This window comes from Lottia gigantea, assembly GCF_000327385.1.
Source record: "Lottia gigantea unplaced genomic scaffold LOTGIsca_5, whole genome shotgun sequence".
Classification (NCBI taxonomy): Eukaryota; Metazoa; Mollusca; class Gastropoda; family Lottiidae; genus Lottia; species Lottia gigantea.
In genome coordinates this window covers 378,953-404,913 of record NW_008709715.1, presented here as the reverse complement: position 1 = coordinate 404,913, position 25,961 = coordinate 378,953, and the positions used below count along the sequence as shown (strand labels likewise).

The following is a 25,961-nucleotide window of genomic DNA, read 5'->3' as shown; positions in this document are numbered from 1 at the left end:
TCCTTCTTTTGTTTGGAGTTTGTTTATGAAATGTAGCTTAAAATTACAAAAAAAGATGACAAAACTTTTTCACAACACAAAGTAGGCCGAGTCAATCTGAATAAATTCTCTCTTAGTCTTACTATTACCATATAGGATAACTACATAGATTTCTCATGAAATTCAAATGGGACAATGAAAGCATAAAACAATGCATGATATTTTGAAAATCTGAAGACTTTGAGTTCAATATTATCCAGTATTTGTGCTTAAATATCTCTATTTCAATTACCTGTACTAGAAAGAATTTACTTTCAAACCCTATAAATTCAATATTTTTCAGCACCAACTAAATATGCCTACAAACCTCGTAAATACCCAACAACCCCTGAAGAGAGAATTGCTGCTGCTAAGAAATATGGTTTACATATTGATGACTACAAGCCTATTGCAGATGAGGGATTTGGTGCTGGTGATTATCCAGATTTAGAACCAAAAAGTTTTGCTGCTAGAGATCCTTATTATGAATGGGATTATCCTTATGTAAGACGTAATTACAATGAAGCGGTAAGAATTGAATTATTTTTTAGATTTTTTTCAAAACCACAAGTTGTTAATATGCAATTTTGGCTACCCTTTTGTGATAAAGAAACAAGTGCTGGCATTATAATTATATTGGTGAATCGATAATCACGATACCACATGTCCAGATAGATTTACTGTATTGTGTGGTCTTGTATTAATATACATATAAGTATTTAAACGTCATCCAAATTTGTCCAATTTGTGAACGTATATGTAGCTACAGCAAACGTATCGACAATACATCACTAGGGTTATTATTCAGTTATTATCTAAAATTGTCCATATATATGGTGTCAATATTAGCATCAATAGCAGATATCAATACGGCAGAGTTGGTGCGCATAATGCTTTTACAGTAGCATTTTGTTAAAATACAGTATCATTGCTTTCACCAATGCTTGCTGTGTTTTCTTATGATCAGTTTTTTCTAACAAGCCACTAAGTTTAATACTTTTTCTTATTTTAGAGAAATGCAGAAGAAGAATATTTTAAAGGTCATAGATATGATGAATCACAGAAACCTGTAATATCTCTGTAAGTTATTTAACTGGTTTTAATGCCATAATTTGCATATTTAAGCTGTACCTAGCCTGTGATATTTATTTTGGACAGTTATCAGATAGCATATGATCAGAAAACATTCCTCGTAGCATAGTGTTAACAAAACAGATAACCTGTGGTTAGAAAACAAATCCAGATGGAATACGGTTAGCAAATAAGTCCAGATGGAATACGGTTAGCAAACAAATCCAGATGGAATACGGTTAGCAAACCAGTCCAGATAGCTTACTTTTAGAAAACCAGGCCAGACAGTTTACTTTTAGCAAACCAGGCCAGATAGCTTACTGTTGGCAATCATGGCTTGATATAACATGGTTAGCACACAGTGCCAGATTGCATGCTGTTAGCAAGCCATGCCAGATATCATATGAATAGAAAGCAAGGCCAGATAAAATATAGCATTCAATGAAGTCCAGATAGCATATGGTTAACAATTAAGGCCAGATAGCAAATGGTAAGCAAAAAAGGCCATATAAACATGAAAGACAATTTTCAAAAATCCTTGTTTCTTTTCACTATTAAAAAATTAGATCAACACAATGTCATTCTAAGACTATCAAAACTGTTTTAAAATTGATTTTCAAATAGCCTAATTTTGATTTAAAAGCAGTAGTGAGTTGTCATTACTTCTACTTAATTATTATTTCATTTCAGGAATCAACAGTTTTTTGTGTTATTCTCATTTATAGCAATTGTTTCACTACTCCGTATATATCTACCAGTTAATCCCACATATACACCGATGGTTAGTATTTATAATTTCTTTGCTTTTGTTTTTTTTTTGAGTGTTTGAAGTACTTGGCAGGACTTAATTTGGAGGCATAGTTCACAAACTGATAAGTAGGGCCAATGAATTAATTTGCATAATTTTTTGTTTATTCAGTATCCTAGAAACACACTGTCCATAAAACTGTGAAATTGGGTCGTTTCGTTTTTTTTGTCATGATATATCGTTTGTGGCTCACAAATTAATTGTCAAACATCATACATCACAATAATTGAAAGCCCATGGTTGACCATATTCGGATGTCAAGAGTATTTTGATATCAGAAATGGGAATTATTTAGCTAAGCTAGTCATCAAAATTTCAGCCTTCTGAGCCATGTGTATCCATAATCATCCATACTGTTGACAGTTAAAAAAATTTTCACAAGCATCCATTTTGAAGAATTTACATCAAGGCTAGGCTACACGGTAGATTCAATCATCCAGTCCCACTTTGTCTATGCAGAACTGCTATGAAAGATGTCTGGGTGTCAGAGACTAAATATACCCCAATTTTCAGAGATAAGATAAGCTTGTGAATGTAATAAATAAAAAGTGAAATTTTCTTGTATGGTGTATATTTGATGAAATTGTGCAATTTTCGAACAGTCTCAATACTTCTGCAGACTACATAATTGGCATTCATACCTAATTACCTATGCTCTATTTACAGATGGCTAAACAATATCCTTATGGTAATCTACATCTGGAGAGGGGTGGTGATCCCAATAATGTACCTACTATTAAACATTACACATTTGAACCAGCTGAATAATTTCATGGTGACAAGATTTAGAGATTTCTGATTTGTATATTTCAAGAATGAATTATGTTCACTTTGACTTAAAGTGACTGTTTTTCAATTCTTATATTAAATATTATTAATTTATTATGGTTTGGTTTAGTTTAACAAAGCAAACAAATTGAACATCTTCTTGGCAACTGCAGAAATACTGCAGAAAATCATGGTGATATTTCTGTCATCTGATAAAATAATTGGATAAGGATGTATATAAAATTGTATTGCCACTAAACGAATAAAGCTCACATTTATTAATATAAGATGATGAATTATCAAGGGTTTTAATTTACAAAGAAAGAGAAAATGGAATGATTTCAGTCCTACTTTTCTACATTTGTATTGGCTAATATGACAGGTGAGGGCTGCATCACTGACAGGGCTGGAACCTGGGGTTGAGAATTCCAAAGGTATAGATGATCAGCCTGCCATCATTAGATGATTCAGTAACCAACAGTAGGGTGTTTTAGATAATTAAAACTAATATATTAATCTTGTGACCTCAAGTCTCATGTTTATTAAAGAGATATCAAGCATATCACATCAATAAAATGTTTATTAACAATATCAGTTTACATCCAATTATCAAGCAGGTAGTGTAATTCCTTCAAGACAACAAAAATGGATGATAATGAATATATTTCCATCAAGAGTCAAAATATCGGCGTTTACATGCATTATTGTTGGTTCCATAGATAACCATTTCAATACATGATTCTTCAATTACAACTCGCCTGCGAATTAAAACAATATAATGGGCTGTGACAATAAATAAGCATCAATGATATGAATTTAGTTATCAAGTCAGAAAAAGCTTTCTGTTATGATAACTACACCAACACCAATTTCAAATGTTACAGAAAAATTCTATCCCGAAATTACGAAAGTTATCTTGGTATCATTTGTACCCAGTCTTATTTTATGTTTCAGCTTTTATTACTGGACTAGAATCACTATTATTTGTTACTTCATCTGGCATTACACATTTCCATAATCCATACGTCTGGCCTACGTTTGTTTGCCATAATCTCAATGTACCATCTTCACTTCCACTAGCATAAATTTCACCATCAGGAGAGAAACGTACACAGTGTACAGGTCCAAAATGACCTTTAAATGATTCTGAAAGTACAGATTAAACATTGGGGTCAAGTCTTAATTTGAAATCTTAACAATTTATTCTCATTTATCATTCCAAAAATATTTATGCCCACCAAGAGACATAAATGTTATTTTAGGGTACCATTAATAAGAACAGACACAAATAACGATTGAATTTATTCATTAATTCTTAAAATTTCTTTAGACTTTTCCTTGATTGTGCATAACCAGTCTGAAACAATAGAATCTGAAACATGTTCTGACCCACATTTTGTAGCCATGAACATAGTAGGTTTCCATTTCTGCACTTGAGATAACTATGATACACTAGTAAACTTACCAATTTCATCTCCTGATACATAATCAAATTTATACATCTTAAAATCTTCTCCACCAGAAACATATATATCTTTAGTTGGATGTAATGAGGAAGAATTAATCTGAGTTGGTGCATCAAATGTTTTGATCTGCTCGAATCTATAATTAGGTTTAACATATTTGTAATGTACATCTTTAAATGGTAACTGTATCCATGGTGAGCTGTGAGAGATTTTTCCTACAACCAATCAATCTGAGAACAGCTAGACAATTCCAGTTGCAACTGTAAGCAGCCTTGGATGTGGGGTTACTCTAAGATACTCAACCGTCTCACTAGCTACCAACCACGGCAAATCCAGATGCCAATAAAGAAATATAGTTCTTGTTTTCACATGACAATAATAAAAACTTACGTATCAGTATTGTAGAAACTGGTAGTTGAGCCATAGGTTACTAAAAATATTTTACCATTTCTTGTCAACTCTAAACTACTAGGTATGGCTGGTAAATCTATTTTACTAATTTCATTATGATTATGAGCATCCCAAATCCTGTAATATGATACAAATAGGCTCTGATTTCCCTGTTCCTTATATAATTATTATTCAAACAAAAGAAAAAGACTTAGTTGGTAGGACAGTTTCATATGCAGCATCCACTTGTACTATACTACTTTGTAGTACCCCAAAATAACTTCCTAGTCTGCAGTCAAATTTTTAAAATATATTGTCAAAATATCCCATACAAAACTATGCATGGTTCTTACATGGAAATAAGACAAAACCACAGATCAAAAACCATTTTGAATCTCTACCTCGAAAAATTTCACCTATAAATTTATGGTAGAGATTCAAAATGGTTGTTCATGTTAGTTATTTTCATGTAAGAATCATATATGGTTTATTATGATATTAAGAACATTCTTGAAACATTTTGTAATAATTCTACTTACAAATTGTTGCGTTATTATTATTAGTCTTTTGGGATACAATATGAGAGTTGTTTGCTATATTGTACTTCAAGATAAATCCTTTGATTCATAATAGTTGGAAATTGAAGCAATTTTCTCAACCGGCCAGACTAATAAGGAAGTTCTCTCAATGGGAGGTTAAGAATATACTAACCTGACAGTTTTATCATCAGATATACTGATAAACTTTTTATCATCGGGTGTAAACAGAGCAGCTCTAACATTACCAGTATGACCACTCAAAACTGTCGGTTCTGAAATATATTAACACCATAATAAATTACTTTCATCACAACTGAAATCTAAAATTATAGATGAAATGAACTTTAAGCATAATATAAAAAATCCAAAAAGTTACTATATCAAATGAAAAAAAAAATGACAGTGGCCTATTGGACAGTGCCATTCTGTGTTCGACAATTAACATGTAAATATTTTTTTTCATGTAAATCTGGGAACCATTCAGAGTAAATATTACTTTATCATAGTCAACTTTGAATAAATGTACGCTAACCTGCATGTATCATTAACACTTTCCATAAGCTTAATCAAATAGTGACTGAGCATTGAGGCAGATCATCAATATCCATTTCATGTGATTCATATGTAACACAGATTGACCCAACCAATTGACAGACAATTCTCAATTGAATTGTGAAGTATTCAAAACCATGCGGATCAATTTCTTACCTGCATCATACTTTTCCAAATCAAAAATTTTACATAATTTAGCCTGTGAGCCTGTCAGTAATTGTTTACTTGTGGAGGAGAAATTAACAGTTTTTACAATATGTTTATGAGGAAATGTATATAATTCTTCACCACTTTCAGCATCCCAAAGTTTCCTGTTAAAAAAATATCCATAGTAAATTATTAAACATAAACTTTTTGGTACTGGTTTATCAACAATTACAAAAGACATTGCAAAAAGGTTTTCTACCGTAATACAGTGGGCAAATGACATGGATTTCCAATGAGAAGACTAGCTAATGTGTTTACATTACATAGTGTGAAAATTAAGGCAGAACATGGGAAGGAGGCAAAGCATACATACGCTGAGAAATCTGCTGCACCTGTAGCAGCTCTGGAAGCATCCCTATTCAATGTGGCACCCCACACTGCTCCTTTATGTCCTTCAAATGTTCCAATCCAGTCACCTGTATCACCTTGGCGTAACATTGGCTTTCCATCTGAAATGTGTAACAACAATTATTGGGCCTGACAGTCACAGTGGCACAGACGATGTTCAGTCAGATAATCGGCAAACCTGGAATACTCGTTCAGTGTCAACAACAGCATATTTAACAAAGTCTACAAGTTTCACTCCACATGACAAGTAAACTTATATTTTTTAATTTCTAGTATGAAGTCAACCAAGAATTTATAATTTACCAAACTTAATATCAAATTTTATTTATTTGTAGTCCGAAGTCAACAAGGGGAAATGTTTAAGAAAGACCTGATATTCGAGAAAACCGTCGTTGAATACCAAATTTTTATGATTTGACGTTTTATTTTACATCGTATTACTAAATTAACAGTAAATATACGAACCTTTACATGCACTTATAGAAAAGTAGCCAAATGGTGTGATTTCACTGAAAGCAAGGTGAACAACAGGCCGTGTATGTCCACTACACGTTAGTGGAGTTTGTCTGAAGTTCGACATGTTGAATGGTAAACTTCCGGTAAAGAAACACTGGCGCATGGGCATCTAAGTGTTATTAGAATGGCGGGTGAAGAAACAAAGTTGTGACAAAAATTATCCCCTGATCGACTAATTTGCTCTTAAGTTAATTAGATTAAGGTAGATCCATCCTGTACACCCCTATTTATTTACACAGTATTTAATTAAGCATCTTGCTATTTCACTTAGTAGCCTAGTGAAAAACATTCCCCAAACAAACAAAAGTGAAAGTAGCACGAATCAATCAAACTTCAAAGAAAGTCACTCAGTCATACAAACTTGATAGCTGAAACAATGATGTTTCTACGAATTATTAGACAAGGGGCCTGCCATGGGCAGCTCACAGGCAAATATTTCCCTTTGGTCAATTACAAGAAATTTGAAAAGGGGGGCTCTTGGCCCCACACAGCCCTGTAGAAACGCTGCTGAGCTGAAAAGTGATTTCTTACATGAATTTTTATCAGGTTGACAACTGTTATTAGAATAAGCTTATAGTCTTGTTTTCTGAGATATATATAGATCTATCATCTATAACGTTTATTCTTTTATTTTAACTGATATTTCCTGAAAAGTTGCATAGATCTAGACTTGTAGTGTTCAAGTTGGAACTTTTTACAGGCCTACCCTTAAGACATTTAAAAAAATAGTACAGTTTAATGTTAGTAATCAAAATATTTTCTAAGTAAATACATATCTGTCCAATATATGATTCAAATGATGAAATTCAATGCAATGCAATGATTTATGCCATCTTGGAAGAATATCTCTTTATAAAAATAATTACTGTACATCTGCATTTCCAGTTATTCCCACTGTAAAACTTATTTGCTATAATTTCAGCTTACCAGTACCAGTATTAGACAATACATGTATTAGAATTATAATGGATATAAATGAAGATAGTTTAGATTTATACACAGATCTGATATCAGAAGATTATTCTAACCAACCAAGTAAAACTGATAGTACAGAGAGCCAACAACAGGTAATGCTTTGATTCAACAAGCTTTCATAAATATACTGGATCGAGTTAACTTGTGTCACATGGATAATAACTTTTGGCATATTTCATTTTCAAATTGAAAGGATTGTAAAAAGTGGTTTTCGAAAAAATTTATGTGTATCAGGGACATAGCGCCAACTTTATCCTATAAAGCCCTTTGTGATTAGTCATCAAACACTTACTTTTAGTGGAATTGCAGGAACCATAGATGTCTGACTGAAAATTGGAATAGTGCAAATTACTGCTATCACCAAAAAGAAAAATATAAAACCCCTTCACAATCCCTTTTAGTGATTTAACCAACAAATGCTCAAGTTATAAGAGTAGTGGTTGCACAATAGATTGGTGAAGCAATAGGAACTGCCAAGATATGTGTATTGTATCATGTGGTCAAGTATTAATATTTTTAAGAAACAAAAACATGTACATATAACTTGACATCATCCAGATGCAGAATATTATTACGGTACTTGTATTTGTTTTAATATTTTCAGATATCTGAAGTATTAGACACAGCTAAGGCAACTATAGAAAGTCTGAATATAGAATTACAAGAAAAGGCTAAAAAGGAAGCAGAATTACAGAAGAGAATTGAAATTTTAGAAAAGAATAATTCTTCTTTGTTATTAACTGCCAAATCAGAACTGGGTAGAAAGAATTCCATTATTAGTGATTTGAGGTTAGTAGTTTTATATTTTTATTCCTATAGGGCTAGATTATAACATACAGGTATTTAATCAGCTCGGACTAGGACTGAGTGAAAGGAATACTACCTCTTAGAATGGACATGAAATTTAAAGTCTCAAACTTGGTCTATAAGAGTATATTCATCAGTTAGATTTACCAGGTACCATGTCTAAATACCTATAAGAGGATATAACCATTAAACTAAGTAATTATTGAAAAAAAACTTGTAAGTGTGTTTGGTCACTCTAGGCTAACACGGCCACTGCAATTGACCTCTAACCTTTCACTTAAGGTCAATTTTGCTCCCATATTTGGTCAATTTTGCCTCTGCATTTGACCTAAGTCGCCTCTGCGTTTGACCCCAGTCGCCTCTGCATGAGGTCAAATTCGCCTCCGCATTGTTTAAAGTATATTTTTGGAAGTATATTCTTGCTTTGATGGGTTACTATACTTTATTGTGGATAAGTTATGTGCTGATGGGAACCTATGTGGAAGTGATTACTATGGTATTTGTTAACGGGTACAGTGGAATTAATGTTGACAGTATCACAATATCGCAATATTTATGTATTTTTCAATCAGACAATATAACTAATAATATAATTTAATTATTTTTAATGTGATACTGGTATATCGCCCAGCCCTTATGATAGAGTTATTACTTGAATATGAAAAAAACTTAATAGAAATGTTTCAATGAAAGATAAGAATAATACGAAGTTCTTGCATCTGATTTTGCAAAAAAAAAAAAAAAACATTATAAAACTGAGCGTTTAGAAGTTTTGTACAAGATCATTATCAGTGACTAATCAGTAAAAGCCACTTTTTACTTTTTTCTTTCAGAGACCAGATAGATGAACATACAAAATCGCTATTCTATAATGGTAAATTCAACAAATATCCTGACAAAAATCAGAGTTACTCTTCAAGGAAAAGTGAAAATAGCATGAATGTCAGCCCAGCTATTAATAGTAGAAAGCGCAAAAATGAAGTAACTGATGATAAGAAAGACTCTAAGCGCTGTAGAACTACACGAAGAAGTGAAGATATTGTAACTAAGAATGATAGTGAAATAGAGTCTAAAACTGTTAAACTGATGGGCAGCCATAGTCCAAAAACTAAATTGTGTGATGTTACCTCAACCATGTGATACGACAAATAAAGTTGAAACTTTCGATTTACGTGATAAACTTCGACGCCGTAAACTTTCTGGGAGAGACGGTTGCCAAAGACAAAATATTGTCTCCAAAAGTGCTTCAAATTCAAATAAGATTGTTATTACTAATGGTGAAAATAATCTCAAATCTTGTGAAAATCAAATTAATGATAGGGTATCTAAGTCTGATACAGGTGTGACAAGCTTACCGGTACCATACAAAGCAGTTGACAGTGATGGAAATGCAACATTATCAGAGAAGGAAATGAAATTGCAAAAATCTACCTCACTGAAGCAGACTTCAAAATGTAGTATTATGGATGTTGTGAATAAGTTGTCAAACAAGGCCAATGAAAACCATTCTAAATTTGTCATTCCCAAAATGTCGAAAAGGAGGTCGTCCATTGAAGGTGATATTGATAATAAAGTTCTTGACAGTAGTTTGTCAGCTGAAAGTAGTGATGAAACAGAGAAACTTATCGTGGATTTGAATTCTGCCTCTGAGCTCAAAATTTCGCCCTATAATTCTCGAGTAAATGCAAAAGCAATCAATGCTAAGTGCAAGGTATCTCAATCAGAAATGGTAAATCTGAATCACGATCTAAACGGAAATACAGAAAAGGTTCCCAAAACATTTCAAAGTAAAAAGAAACAAACATCTACTGAAAGTGATTCAGATTTTGCATCCAAACTGCAATACTGTGTGGATATGCTCAGTGATAGTGACCCAAATGAAACTCTTGAAACATCAACCAATAGAGTTCAGAAAGTGAATGACATGGAGCCTTGTGTTTTAAAACATGTGAAAGACCCAAATGAAAGAGAACTGATGTCACCTCCTAAATCTGTGCCCAAAAAGAAAAAGTGTGAAAACAAAAATCTTTTAGATTCTGAGTCTCAGAAGAGTGCTAATAGAAGTCCTAATGTATCTGAGAATGTGGCACCAGACTCAGTGTCAAATATTTTGACAGACAGTGACCTGAATTTAGTACAAACTCAATCTGTTGTTAACAGAATTTTGGATCTGAGCAAGTCTGTAGCTTTGAATGTACAAACTCAAAATGTTACTCATAGATCCCCAGTTGAAAACAATTATGAAGAACCTAAACATAACACAATATCATATTTTACATGGAAAATTCCCCAACAATTAACATTTTCAGACAAAAATCTACTTTCCTGTAAGTATCAGGAACAAACCAGAGTTTTTGGTATTCAAGATGTGCCGTTATCTGATCCCAGAACAAAGATTACTAGAGACAATATCTCTGATACGAATATTGCTCCCAAAACTCCGAAATTGGTTCCTTATACTAGGGTGAATGAAGCAGCTGCTATAGACTTAATGTTAAAGGATCGAAATAAAAAAGTCAATAAATCAGCATCATTTGGAGAAACACACAAAGATCACAAGAAGAAAACAAGTTCTAAAAGTAAAGATAGTGAAAAAGAGTCAGGAACCATGGCTGACATAACAGACAATGATGGGGTGAAAATAAGATTAGATTTACCTCACAAAAGGCAAGAAAGAGAAACTGCAGTGAAGACATCTAGATCTGATATAGCTTCTAAAGACACCAAACAACAAAAAACAATCATTAGCAAGAATGAAGACAGAGAAATGCAATGTACCAGTACTGATATGAAAAAGACCACCAAGAAAACGTCAACAAAGAAACTTTCATCATTAAAAAGTAATAAGGGTGAAAAAAGTGTAAGTAAGACAAAGCCATTGACACAAAAATCAGCAAAATCAAAAGAAAAATCTGCCATTAGTAATGATTTGAGACATGAGTTTGTTACTGAGAATATAACCAATAAAGAATTAGAGCATTCTGAGAGAAAATCTGATACTGTTGAAACTGACTCACTACCATCACCAAGATCACATCTACCATTAGTTGATACTTCAGTTGTCAAAGATGAATCACATTCTATTGAATTGACTACTCTTGAATCAGTAACAAAACCAAATGAGAGCAGTGGAATTTCAAACCAATTCCAGTCAACAGAAGCCATTGAAGTAAAATCAGAACCTAATTCTGAACCAGCTCCACCCACATCTTCAGGACTAAATGCCTTTTCAGGTATGTTCATGACCAACCTCGCTGGCTCCAGTAATGAAACAGAGTTCCTCAAGAGACTGAAAAAGATGGAAGAAGAAATCCAGATGATGAAGTCAGCAGCCATACAATCACTTCAATCTAAAGTAATATTTAAAACTGAAAACGTATTCACAAGCCAGGAGTCTGACGGTCAACAAATATTGGAAGCAGGTACAAATGACAATCCAATAATCATTCCATCATCAAGTGATGTTGCAACAGACATATCCCGAGCCCTAGTAAATGAATCTAAGAGCACTTTCAGTGAATCTGGGAATGTTGTAGGCAATCAATCTGATAATAGACCTGACAAATCTCAATCAACAAATAAATCTTCTGAGAATGTTTCAAAGGATGTTGACTGCCCACTGAGTCCACTTAGTCCAGTAAAAACCTCCAATATAGGTAAAAGTGTATCAAAAACTGTTCCAATACGAGGAGATGCCGACAGTTCCTCTGTACATAGTGCTTTACAAACCTGTAATAGCAAAAATATGACCAAAGTATCAATGAACACTACCGAGGACTCAAATAGCTCCAATAACTCCAGCTTTTCAGTTCATTCCACCGATTCCTCTGTGTCATCTAGCTATAACACAAACAATGTCCGTAACTCTTTTACTAAACACGAGACTCTGGTTTCATGTAATATTTCGGATACTGACGAAACCTTGTCAGAATCTTCTGAAGATGATATGGACATAGAGACTGATCTTCACTATGACAATAACATGGACATAAATCAAAATGCTACAGAAGTGTTAAAAACAGATTTAGATATGTCATCTGATTCAGAAGATGCCAGTAAACATCATTCAAACATTCTACCTCAAAATGTTCAAACGCCAAACCACGTGGTAAAAAATATGAAAACGCCAATGAAACAAGACATACGTTCCCCTTGGAACAGAATAAGTCCTGTTCCGAAGTTTGTTTCCCCAGAAAATGTAAACTGTGATAGTAAGTTATTAGCACTTGTCAATTTGGCCACTCTTGATCTCCATTTGTCTGGTCATGATGTTCCTTTTGAAAATAAGGCGCTATCATCCAAGAATGAGAACAACAGTAATGCTTCGCCAGAGGTCTTGTCATCCACACCATGTTTTAGGAAAACTAGGTCACACGGAAAATCTTTTAAAACCTGTCTACCCGAGTTAAAAAGTAATGACGTTATTGACTCAAATATGGTGAAATTTGATAACCGCCTGAAAAATAACGAATCCAACAGCTCTTTTCTGACACCAGTTAACAGTCCTTCCATAGAAAAGCGTGACACCTCAAAGGCATCGTTGACCGAAAGTCCCATTCCCATGGCCAGCTCTGACACACCTACCAGTCCCGAATTTGAAATAGAAAAGTCAATAATCACAGATGGATTGAAAACACACTCAGATCAACCACCAGCAGAGATACAATTACCGCAGGAAGTGAAGAGGAGTCCTAATATAGAAGACTTTAAAATCTTCCAATCAGTAGAAAACGACACCGTTGAGGATACTCCAGAACCTATTTCCGAGAAAGAAGACGGAGAAATTACCCAAGATAGTTTAATTGTTAATGACAATCAGAAACAGTTATCCGTCAATACCGATTCTGTTTATTTTGTTATTGATACAAAGGTGGATGAAAATGATGAGTTATTTAAATGTTCGGACGCTGAAAACTCTCTTTCAGAAAAACCATCTAAAAGATTAGTGACTCCAAAGAAAAAACAAATGTGCTCAGTTAAAACGAGATCTTCGCCTAGAATACGTACTAATACTTTACACGATAGATTGGGCGTACGTGATAGAACTGAAAGACGTGCGTCTGATGCTAACAATAAAAGAAAAAAAAGACGCTCACCTTCACCAAGACTCCCGCGCTCTAATGGGCGGCGTAGACTTTATGATAATGATAATATTAAAAGTGACCACAAATCTGATTCCAAACCTATGAGGAAACCGCTTACAGACTCTCCCAGAGATCGTGATAGAGACAATGAACGGTTAAGACATAAAGATGAACCAAGGTGGCGAAATTCAAGAGATCGGTCAAATCGAGATCGAAACAGATCTGGGAACTGTCGTAGTCGATCTTGATTTAATCCTTTCAATTGGCCACATCATATCATTTTATTAAACGCCCACATGAAATTCCAACATCTTCATGGAAGGTCTATCTCCCACAACCTTTGAAAAGTGAATATAATTTGGTCCATTTTGACAAATAGCTCTAAATGGAGGTGTAATAGTGGTTGCGAACTATTTTCCCAGAGGTCCAAATGCTACTTCTATACCTCATCCGCCAACTCTGGTCGCCACTAGTTACTGTTCTTATTTGAAAACATAGCTGACAGGGGAGGGGGGTTATCTTGTTCAATTTAAATTGGATATATTTATAAAATACTAAAGGTATATTTGTCTAATATTTCACGCTCCTATTAATTTACTTCTTTGAATGTCATGTCCTTTTCTCAAAATTTAAAAATTGTAACTATGTTGTAGTAAAGCAATATTGATATTAGTCGGCAAGGATTTAACAGAACTCTATTACACAAAATCTATACAGTGTGCATAAGAATTGTCTTCCGGATGTTGTAGGAAGTTATTTGTTTAGGCTGTCGTTTCATAAAAAAAATAGAAGATGTTCGTTTGATTATTTCGGAGCAGTATCCCCGTAAGAAATGTGGCCATTATATTGTCTTCACACATGTCTATTAGTCCGTCCATCCGCCCGCCAGTCACATACATTCTGATTTTGACACAACTTTGCTTTATTGACAATGTCTAAGCCTATGTGGCGATGGTTAAATAATTTGAGAGTCGCATTTTGAAAATATTAAAGCTAGCATGGAATTAACTGATTTGTGGGTATAAAGCCTTTCGAGCTACCAGTCGTTATCATATTTTCTTGATGAAACGAGTTCCATATTCATACTATTTTTTTAGTTATTTCCCTTGAATTGGCATGTCCACATTGGCGTATGGATGTGATAGACAGTTCATCACAGATACCGCGTGGCTGTCGTCTACTACACTGATATTCAGAAAAACATTATTGAACTATAAAGGTTTTAGTTACGACTATTTATTCATAATTAAGTTATCGCTTGTTTAATTGTTGAACGTGATTTTTGTTTTTATGTTGCTATGAACACTGTCATATTTCACCAGTATTAAAGTATTCTGACTAATGATTTACGTAATGATTAATGTGTTATCAACCTATCTTTCAACATTGTTCTCCTGGAAAAATCACTTAACGGTTTGTGAATATTATACTATCAGTAAAGATCTTTGAAAACAACGTTTATGAAAAAATCAGCTCCATAAAACCACGTTCTCCTTGATTTAACTCTGTAGAATGTTTTGATCTTAAATACTATACATCGATATGATATAGTATAATGGTATTTCATGAAATTGGTTATCAAATACATGTATGTACACCAAAGCATATTATACCAAAGGAACAAATAACAACATTCGCCAGATCAATAAACCTTTTTGTGAAAAAGGGGGATATTTTAGTGAGCTATGGATAGGTCGATTTCTTTTGATATTTCATGCAATAACTGAAAATGACTTCAAAATAACAAATAATCTCACAAGGAGAGAGTTGTGTCCATTGTATTCGTTAGTGTCATTGGCTTAACTTCAAGCCGAACTGGCTGGTTTCTTAGATTGAGATATTTGCCCCTTTGCAATCCCGACAAATGGCCCAACTTGTTCCTCGACGTGATATAGAATAGTTTTCAGAAGTCGCACGATTCCTTAAAAAATATTCCTATTTTTATAGATGTCTTTTCTATGTATATATGGCAATGTCTAAAAAGACGGCCTTTCAAACGTGGATAATTCTAGATACACGTGTATTTGAAGGCTCAAATTTCGACTGTGAGCTGTGAACGCTATTACTAGCTAAGCAAAGGAAAAACAAGTTTATGAGAATAAAGACACAGTATGATTGGTCAAAAAAATGCCGACCTTTGTTTTGGGTCTATTTGAAGGAATTATTAGATTTTCGTGCAGTTTTAGTAGTTCTGAAGAGTATTTATATATATTAAAGGTCCAAATCAACCCCCGGATATGCTGCCTCTGTCCCTTTAAGATTGGATATCATGTTCTTTCTCCCTCACTTGTACCATTGGTACTGTTTAACTGTTTAATTGGAAATATATATCTGATAGACGATATGACGAATACATAATATTGTGTAGATCTTTAATATAAATCCAAATACATATTTTCGACAAGGCTCAAATTGAAAATACTTTCAGGTTTGACTTTAAAATATATTCCCATTGTTTAAGTTAATATATCATCAACGGAGTGGTAGCCATTAAGTAGGAATGAACAACACCAAAAATTATCCAAGAAAGAATTTTTGCCAAAACTATCAGCATCACTATACACAATCATGTCTATATCACAATGAAATAAAATATTCTATGTTGACTCCCTTTGATTATGTTCTTTTACTTCGATGTATCATTACTGATTAATGATACATTTTTACTATATAATATACATTTCTACTATACAATGTATATTCATCTTTCATTATACTATACAGGCGTAGCACTGCCACTGTTGACCACTTGATTGCCAATGTGACCGTTTAATTCGGCCTCACCATATCTATACATAATATTGCTTACAGTACTATCTGCAGTCAGTGGTGTTTTGGGAGTCATTAAAGGTGTATCACATGTTTGACTATCAATTGAAGGACCATTCTTTAATATCGGTTTCCTTAAATTAGGACTTGCAGGCGAATCCAACAAATGAACACGTTGATAGTTGGAATCTGTATGTTTCGTATGAGCTCTACTAAAAGACACATGATTACCATTCTGAAGTTTATGAGATATTTCTGAAGTTATCTTCCGATCTTTCGTTTGTTGTGCGGATTTATTCAGACAACAACAAAGGGTCTCTTTAAAGGCCAATCTATAGCGTTTCGAGATCACATTATACAATATTGGATTAACTGTAGAACTGATGAAATACAGCACACCTGAAATACACAGAAAATAATTTAAGTATAGTATAATGACGAGGACGAGCTTTTACCGAATTAGAAAGGCCCGAGAAAGAGAAAGGCGGGCCGTGGAATACAGTAGATGTATAATGCACATTTTTAGCACATAATTCTTAACAATGTTAATTAAGGTATTATGAGTTCGTCAAGTCACTTTTCTCGTATCGCGGAAGTTCGTGTTTTGATTGGTTTGTACGCTTGCGAATACAACCTATCAGGGTACAGAAAGACAGAAAACAATATGTCTTAGCGTGTGAACAACAAGTTCTAGTCTGCGTTGTTAATTTATGTTTTGCTATAGAAAAGTGACATTATATTTATCCCATCAAATATACAAGAAATGTGCTTAGTGTTGTCAAAGAGACATTGGAATGACGAACCATAAGCAGCTATTATGTCTAAACAATTTGCTAACAGCAAATAAAAATGATTTAAAAGGTCGTATCCCGTGCAACAACTGTATGTAATTTATTTACGCCTCTATGATTGAGCGTTACTCCTGTTTGAGTGCAACAGCTCGCTTTGACCTCGAATGTTTCCTATGTTTTATGAGCTAAAAAGTGTTTCAATTGGGCAAAGAATGATTGAACTGCCAATCTACACAGTGGTAGTGTTTAATGAAGTTATACGATTCACTTAATGTGATTACACGATGACTTCGAACACTCTTGTCATGCAAGGTCTTTGGAATTGAATTTTCAAAGGAAATCAAAATCACTACATCGATATCGTTTTCTAACGGAAATGTTTTATGACTGAAGTCAATGAAATGGAAGACCGGTATGTAAATAAAAGATCAAAGAAAGAATATGGTTATGACTTTATATTTCACAATACATCAACATTTCAAATGCTTTTGCTTTCCAATTATAGAATGTATTTTCGCTTAGAAGATCTCAACCCAGTTACAGCACCAGACTATCAATGTCAACCAAAATAAATCAGTAAATTAGCCTTTTCTCGCCATAATCATTTTGTCTATTTTACTGAACACGGACATGAATAGATTAATCAATTTTGCCTACTCCCCCGAGTTTTGCTGTCGTTAGAAACCACAGTTTCTTTCTCTTGGTCAGACTTTAATTTACCACTTCTTGTCCTTTATTAAACCTGATACTTTTACTTCATATAAAGAGACTAAACTTTTCAAGAATTCGAACATGGGCATGAATATTAGTACCTAATTACATGGCGGATAGAAGTAATTATTACCAAAACTAGTTATCGTCTTAAACGTATAGTAGAAAGGTATTCTAAAAATTTTCATGTGTCTCTTGGACACTGATAGTGTCAATTTGCACCATTTCAATTTCAATTGGACGTCTGTGGTTCCTGCAATTCTATTTAAACTAAGTGTTTGATGACGTCACTAATCGCAAAATATGCTTTATCACACTATTAGCGACGATGTACATAAAGAATTAAGAAAACCTCTTTACAATCCCCTTAAAGAAAAACGGTCAAGTTTTGTTAATACATAATATCTTAAAATATGTATTGACGTGTATCTGCATGGATAATTTTATCATAGTTGCTAAGTTTAGCCACAACAATAATACAAACATTCATTTCATGATCAATTTAAGAAAAGGTTAACTTCATTCCACCACAGGTCTATGAGTACAATCTAATAAATATCACATCTCTAATTACCATAGTAATGACTGAAGTACTTCTTAAGCTACCTTTCATCAATTAATCGTCTTTACTGAATACTTCAGATAATAACTTATGTCTATTTTACTGACATATTCTGATTGATAGCCAAGTAAAAAATGATGTCTTTGTTTTTCTGTCATGATCGAGTATAGTGCCATTAATTTCCTCTATTAGTTTAGAAAAAAGGGTGGCAATTTAAGAGAAGGAAATAGACGAGCTGTAGAATTTTCTGATCAAGTCATCAATTGTGTAAGTCATGAGAATGAGCTAAACTCTAATCTGATTATAAAAATGGAACTGTTATGTCTGTAGGGCAACTGACTAAATTTCAAAGGCTTTTTAATCGATCTTCCGTTCTATTGCCCTCGCCGCTGTTTCTCAAGAACATTGTGAACTTTGTAGAAACAAGAAACTGGCGATTATAAGGTAGTTAGATTATATTGTTTATTCGTTTTTCAAAAAATGAACTACCTTTAAACATAGCATGTAATGACACGATTTTGTACACTACAATATCAGCTTAGTTCGTAAAATTCATTATGTAACCTAGCGTTTATTACTGAAATTCAACCGACGAAGAAGTATATCGGGAACTCAATAGGTGCAATTAACAAACTGGTATTCGGTCAGTCTTATCATTATGGAAATACACATAAAATGAAATGAATGGAGTTTTACGTTTATCATTATGGAAAATAGTAGCGATTGTATTTATATTCTCCTTGAAATGTCGTTTGTCTTAATGCACTATGACATGAACTCAAGAGGCCACCCAAGAATATTGTTATGCAGTTGAAATTCTAATATTAAACATCATTCATCATAATGAACAGATGATTTATTTCAAGTGCTATTCTCCGGACAATCTTTCTTTCCTGTAATATTATACAACATGATACTTTATGTTAATACGACAGTAGACGTACTATTATTACGCACAATTCATCATAGTTCTGGTGATTGTACTGAAATGGAAATTCTCCGGAAAAGAGAATCTTTCTTATATATTTCGCGTTGTGGGAATTACATGTATTTGTAAACTATACAGCTCTTCTCGCAATGTCTTTTGTAAAGTATTTGTAATATCTCCGTAAATGGAATGTAACACATTTTCATATGTTTTGTTCGTAAATGGCGTTAATAGGAAGAACGGAATAATGGTCAGATAAGTCAATACTGATAGCAAAGCTAAAAGCCGGAACTAACGATAAGTTACTGCACTGACCAGATATCACTGTGAATATGAATAACCATTACGCGGGCAATAATAGGTGTTTATCAGCAGAACCATCCACTATGGTCATGGTCATGGAATTGCGTCTTTATCTTATTTAAGACTATAATGGCCCACTTGACAGTTTCATGGTAAGCGATTTGTTTAGATTTTACGCCAGCGAATATTGCCAATCAGAGCCTTGGAAAGTCTTTCTATTGCGGGTTCAGATTGGCTGTATTCGCAAATTTCTCCGGAAGTTGCAAGAAAATTGTCCATAGCAATCAATGTATGAGATGAAGACGTAATACCTCGACCATTATGAAGATACAGTAGAACTGACGGGATGCTTCTTCCTTCAAGCAGGTACTCGTATACCACTTTCAAGGTGAAAGCGTCGTAACGTTGTGATATACCTTGGTGAGTCTTGTGAATTATGTTAATGATTTTATCTAAGGAAGTATTTTTACGGGCGCGGTATTTTGAGTCATAACGATACTGTTAGGAATTTTTTTTACAATCAAATTGTCATTTTGAGGTTCATAACAAACTTGTAAATGAGAAAGACGTATAGTGGAATGTCTCTGTCTATTCCATACAAGATAAACAACTGTATCTCACTGATATTAATTTTAGGTTGCCCTTAAGATGTTTAAATATGATTCTAAGATTATCTCAGACCAATAATTTGATCAACCTTAATTTCAAATGATTTAAGTTAGATAAAATTAGACTAAACGTTCGTTCTGTTTTTTATAAGTAAGGGTCTGAAGACGGGCTTCTTGAATGTTCGTCCCAATAACTTTGACCTAACCTGCGTTGACCTCTGCTTTAACCAATCATATTCAATGGGGTCAATTCGGAACATCAATAAATTGGCGTGTTCTAATTTTAATTTCAGTGAACCTGATAAACTAGTCTTATGCTTCGAGGAATATCCGCGTCACAAAATCCCAGCGCTGGAGAGGGCAGAAATGTGATTGAAGCAGAACTGAAATGATCTACACACCTGAGATATAGAAAAGATGACTTTGAACATCCATCAGCTCGACTGTCCACTTAGGAACATATAACACCATCAACCTCTGAGCATGGAATGGTGCCCAGCAAATGATAAATGCTACCGCGACAGCAACTGAAATGAAACAAATTATTTTACTTTAAAGGAATGCCACATCTTAGGATGGACATAAAATAAAAGTATCAAACTTGGGCAATAAGAGTAAATATTCATCGGTTGGATCCGTTTTATGGATTTATTGGATTATAGAGGGACTTTGTCGTATACTTCTGACACCAGGCAAGTCCACTGATAGATATATTATACTCTGTTTGACCAAGTTTAAATATTTCATTTTTTTTGTTCACCCTAAGAGGTATTATACCTTTAATGAATACGTTTTGACAAAATGATCTAATCAGACTAATTTAGATAGCAGAAATTGATTTCAAAGAGCAAAAATCTATATAATTTAGTCCTGTTTTAGATTCAAATAATCTATCACTGAAGGTTATTTAATATTCCATGGTGTTATGAAGCAAGATATCAATAATATTTTAGATTAACTTTTCTCGATTGAGGTTTTAAGAGCTCGATGCATTACAAACCTAATTTCAGCAACAAAATTACATTGGAATAACAAAAGATTATTTCAAGAACTGTAACTGTCACATTTTTCTCTGACTTATAGGCAAATTGATGCAGGAAAATAAGCCATGTAACACCACATTTATCTGTATTTTTGCTCAGATATATTCCAGAACGAAAGTTTGTAATTGGAGATAACTGTGATATGATCTACTTCACTGGCTTCTTCAGTTTTCAACTAAATGCGCAGAAAAATATACTGATATCGTAAAAGTTTATCAAGCAAATATATTGGATATATTGGATACCTTTATATAACATTCTATTTCTTTTGCAATTTAGTTTCCAGTGGTTAGCCTAATTAAAAAAGACAAGTACACACTTACCTAAAATTCTCATTACAACTCTTCTCGGCTGTTTAGGAACATTACTTGATTGGTTTTTGTTTTTATGTTTATTTTGGCTGCCATAATGGGATTCTTCAGAAAGGCCTCGAGATAAGAAAGATTTTCTAAGTGCCAGGGCGATAAGTATATACAAACAAATAATAATTGTCACTGGAGTTAGAAAAAACACAAACGTGGAAACCTGAAATAAGATAACAAACCAATAATTAAATGAGTTTCTTGACTAAACAGAAATAGAGCTATCTTATTTTGGGATTGGAACCTGCAGTAAAGATACGAAGAATAGTATACAGATTGTTGATGGGATATATCATACTGTTTTGAATATGCATTTTCATAGTCGGTGACGGCATCATCAGCAAAATTGACATCAAACAATAATTGATAGTGTGCGGTTTTAGATACAGCGTACTCAATGCCAACTACATGTATAAAATATTTCAACGGTTTTAAAGCAACAACGGGACGTACCTGAAAAATGTACTTCATCGGTACATCTCGCCATTCTTCTGGAATATTACAAACTAAGGAATCTGGAATGGGTTTATTGGTATCGGGATTGATAATAGCATAAAACTGACGAGTATGAAGACCATATGGTAAAGCAGCTAAAACAGCCACTAACCACACCACGATTATAATTTTCACAGCTCGAGACAAACTGGCTATTTTATGTGCCAGTAACGGTCGGCAAATAGCGACGTAACGTTCTACTGTGAATGCGGTAATAGTCAACACTGAGGCATACGATGTCATTTCCATAACAGTGTGTCGGATGATACAGAAAACCTCTCCAAATCTCCATGGGTACGATTCCCAAACTGAATATAATTCTGGAGGTAAACCTGTTAAAATAAAAGAATACCATTATCACAAAAAAAATTCATAAATACTATAAATACATATGCCTGAGAATCATTTGAGCTACATGGACTCCCGAAAGGGTAGCCGAGTTGACAAACCTAATCAAACTTTGGCATAATAAATTCGGAAAAATCAGCCGACCCGGATCGCTTTTTACGATCTTTTATACTGGAAAATTAATTCATTTCTCCCAATACAAGATACTTCGTTTAAGGCTTTATAAACCTTATTGACTCATTCAATTTTCTATACAACACAAATTGTCAAGCTCGCCAATGGTATTAGGATTGTATAGAACATTTGGATGATGCTTATCATCGGTTTCGGCTATATAGATTTCAAAACACATACTTGAACATAGCAATCAAATTTCGTTTTCCGACTTCTATACATTTTATCTTAGGCTTATACACTTTGATTTGATGAAATTTTTTGTAATGAGTTACAAGAAGTATTGGATTTTTTAGTCTCAAATGTAAAATTAAGTCTGTGTTATCTAAGAGTAAAAAATCCGAAAAAGATTTCAATCCAAAGTCTAATATTTCAAATACGCTTTTGTCTGGAAATTCGTATGCTTATTTACATCAAATCTATAGACTTAGTAGTTATACATTCATGCATTTCAATTCGAATTTGGTATAATAAGAAATGAAATGTTTTTTCAGTACAGAAAGGTTTTAATTTTGAGATCTTTGACTTTTATCAGAATACGCCAATAACCAAAACTGAATGGTATTAAATTATCAACAATACCTATAGATTGCACTTCCCACTCTCTAGCAAGTGGGTCTTTTCTGCACAGGCACAAGATTCTGGTAAAAAAAAACATACTTCTTATAGTATCTAAATATATAAATATATAGAGGTATGATGTTTTTTTTAACCAGAATCTGGTGTCTGTGCTTTTCTGCTGATCTGAATAGTGAATTGATCGAGTTAGTGCTCACAAAGAAGGTAACATTTGAAGAGATAATGCCTTTCATAACTTTAATTTTGCCAAAGTCAGATGCTTCTTAATTCTTTTGTGATAGGTTACTGAGATTAAACTTTTGCGTATTTGTCATTTTGTACAACAGTTTAGGGATATATGCTGTTGTATCGATTTTTGCCACTTCTTCACTAAGGTTTACCATCTGATGGGTGAACTAATATTGAAAATAACATAAAACACGTTACTAGACCCTTTTCCAATTTAACGATAGGAATTTGGTCCTCAAATTTGTTGATCTTATATCGATTAGATTTGCATATCGGTCAGTTTTATTCGTTTATTGGTTTAACAGATCAGCTCCGAAAGTTGAATACGACATCCGTCCTTTGTTGAAAATTGAATGGAAAAAGCTGGTATGGCGACGCATCATAAAAGCCTGATGTTTGTAACTGGATTGAAGCTATGTTTGCATTAGAAATTATGTTCTCTTACTACACGAAAGTTACCATTCTTATTTGTCTAGAATTTTTTTAGAAGGTCAAGCATCAATTTTGTAGTCAGTCAGAAATGAAGTTATCAGGCATGTAATAATTGGAAAACTCTATTTTTGATTTGACAGTTCTTATGAATACTTCCAATAATAAAAAATTGCGAGTTTAAAATGTCACGAATGACTGATAAAATTGGTAGAGATTATATCATTATGTAAGATAAGAATCTGATACTAGCCGTGGGAATCGGATAATTATGTTGAAATGTGAATTGAGCTATAAGTTTATCATTGCTCATATTTTTCCTTAAAGGGATTGCAGGGTAATGGTAGTATTTCGGTATGTAATTCTTTATATAACCTTCATATAAATTCATTATGTCGCCTCATATTGATCTTTCTCAATTTCATTTTTCGGAGCTATTTGGGATCTATAGCGGTTTATTTTCAAAGTTGAGATATTTTGAATGTGAAATGCATTTCAAAATCTCCTACGTTACATAAATGATATAGCCCAACAAATCTGGTACTACCAATTTCTCGGACGCGATATACGAATAGGATGTTTCAAATGTCTAGGGACGGGTAGGGCAGATTTGTAGGGCTACTCAAATGATGGAAATGGAAAAGCGACACTAAATGGTTTTGGACGAAAATTATAAGCTCACCAAAATAACTTACATCTTGATAGAATACATTTTATGCGGGTGTTTTGATGTTTATTCATATTAAAGTTGACACCAATATGGGTTAGAGCGCCCTGAACGTGATTATTTCATGATTGTTCCTCGTTTAAATTGTTATTCAAGTAACATTTTAGTTTTAGTATATGCTTACAAAACTATATAGGTATTACGTCAGAAGGTTTCATTATGAATAATTTTGTCAATGATAACATCAATTAATCAATTAGTGAGGGAATATTATTCAGTGAATAAAGCATTTATCATTCATTACATCGTTTATAATTACAATGTTAATCATATCAATTGTAACATAAGAAAAGTTTTTTGAGTTAGGACGCATTTTCATGACAATTATTTTGGATGAATAAGCATTGTTGTGAGACATTGACAACACACCACCAGCTTATTCATTGTAGTATCCGTTCCAGAGCAACACGGGCAATTGGTTTTGCAATCAAAGCTACAGATTGTTATCATGACATGAGCTACTAATTTGTCATGTAAGATTCAGGAGCAGCAATACTGGTTACAAAAGGCGCTCATTAATTTGTGAATGTCTACTTACCAAATATAATCAGCATTAAATCAGAGACAGCTAAATTAAACAGATAATAATTTGTTGTCGTCTGCATGTAATTATTTTTTGCTATGACAACGCACGTGCACAAATTTCCAATAAATCCTGAGAGAAAAACGAGGCTATAAACAACAGTTAACAGGACGGACGATGAGAAATCTTTTGTCTGTGGTCCCAGGATCCTTAACATTAATTCCCCTGTAGTCAAATTAGAATGATTAGTAGAACCTTCTCCACCAGTTCCAAGCTTGGCACTTAATGGAAACGGCGATAATTCTTGAAGTCCAGTAACACCGAGAGTAACAGGAGATTCCGTTGTCATGTTGGCGGTCACTTGAAGTCTTGGTAAATTTTAGCGGAATTCATCATCATTGATTCATATGTAGTCACATATTGTTCACATTCAACACACATTCTACTGTATCTGATAATACAATAATCCAGAACAATGTTTCACTATACACCTGTAGAGAGCAAGCAAACGATACTAAGCCATGGATTACTCAGTTCGACATGGGCTATTCCAATTGAATAAATGTGTTGGTCCGACTAGCAACAATAATAATCACAAAGAAATATTCCATAACACTAACTATTAACATAAAGTATATGATAACAGCAGATATAATATATCATGTAACGTTTCCTGTTAAATCTGTGTGTAAATTCTGTATACACTTTCTGGAATCTGTAAATATAAACAAGGTTATCGTTAACATATGCTATTATTTTAAGTTTGCATAATTGGCTATTATATTTCGGGTAAACTTATGCCAAAATAAACATATTTCAACAACCCTGTCAA

At 33.5% G+C, this 25,961-nt stretch overlaps 5 protein-coding genes across 5 annotated transcripts; 3 read left to right on the top strand and 2 right to left on the bottom strand.

Annotated features, from left to right (window-relative positions):
* Positions 1–345: 345 nt before the first annotated feature.
* On the top strand, positions 346–2,665 carry LOTGIDRAFT_106520 (hypothetical protein; the record flags this gene model as incomplete). The annotated part of the gene is made up of 4 exons (XM_009061740.1): positions 346–546; positions 1,031–1,098; positions 1,780–1,870; positions 2,564–2,665. Coding segments are annotated over 4 exons (462 nt in total), but the record flags the coding sequence as incomplete, so codon positions are not given.
* A 514-nt stretch (positions 2,666–3,179) lies between these two features.
* Positions 3,180–6,747, bottom strand: LOTGIDRAFT_182822 (hypothetical protein; the record flags this gene model as incomplete). The annotated part of the gene is made up of 7 exons (XM_009061739.1): positions 3,180–3,811; positions 4,131–4,267; positions 4,522–4,659; positions 5,233–5,332; positions 5,769–5,923; positions 6,133–6,268; positions 6,633–6,747. The coding sequence occupies 7 exons, from the start codon at positions 6,745–6,747 to the stop codon at positions 3,609–3,611; spliced, it is 984 nt and encodes a 327-aa protein (XP_009059987.1). The 3' UTR covers positions 3,180–3,608.
* Positions 6,748–7,605: 858 nt separating this feature from the next.
* On the top strand, positions 7,606–9,605 carry LOTGIDRAFT_154004 (hypothetical protein; the record flags this gene model as incomplete). Its single annotated transcript, XM_009061738.1, has 3 exons — positions 7,606–7,750; positions 8,263–8,447; positions 9,299–9,605. Coding segments are annotated over 3 exons (637 nt in total), but the record flags the coding sequence as incomplete, so codon positions are not given.
* A 388-nt stretch (positions 9,606–9,993) lies between these two features.
* Positions 9,994–14,629, top strand: LOTGIDRAFT_228905 (hypothetical protein; the record flags this gene model as incomplete). The annotated part of the gene is made up of 1 exon (XM_009061737.1): positions 9,994–14,629. The coding sequence occupies one exon, from the start codon at positions 9,994–9,996 to the stop codon at positions 13,795–13,797; it is 3,804 nt and encodes a 1,267-aa protein (XP_009059985.1). The 3' UTR covers positions 13,798–14,629.
* A 2,002-nt stretch (positions 14,630–16,631) lies between these two features.
* LOTGIDRAFT_93568 (hypothetical protein) lies at positions 16,632–25,295 on the bottom strand (the record flags this gene model as incomplete). Its single annotated transcript, XM_009061736.1, has 5 exons — positions 16,632–16,766; positions 20,651–20,748; positions 21,588–21,789; positions 22,080–22,453; positions 25,145–25,295. Coding segments are annotated over 5 exons (960 nt in total), but the record flags the coding sequence as incomplete, so codon positions are not given.
* Between the last annotated feature and the right edge of the window lie 666 nt (positions 25,296–25,961).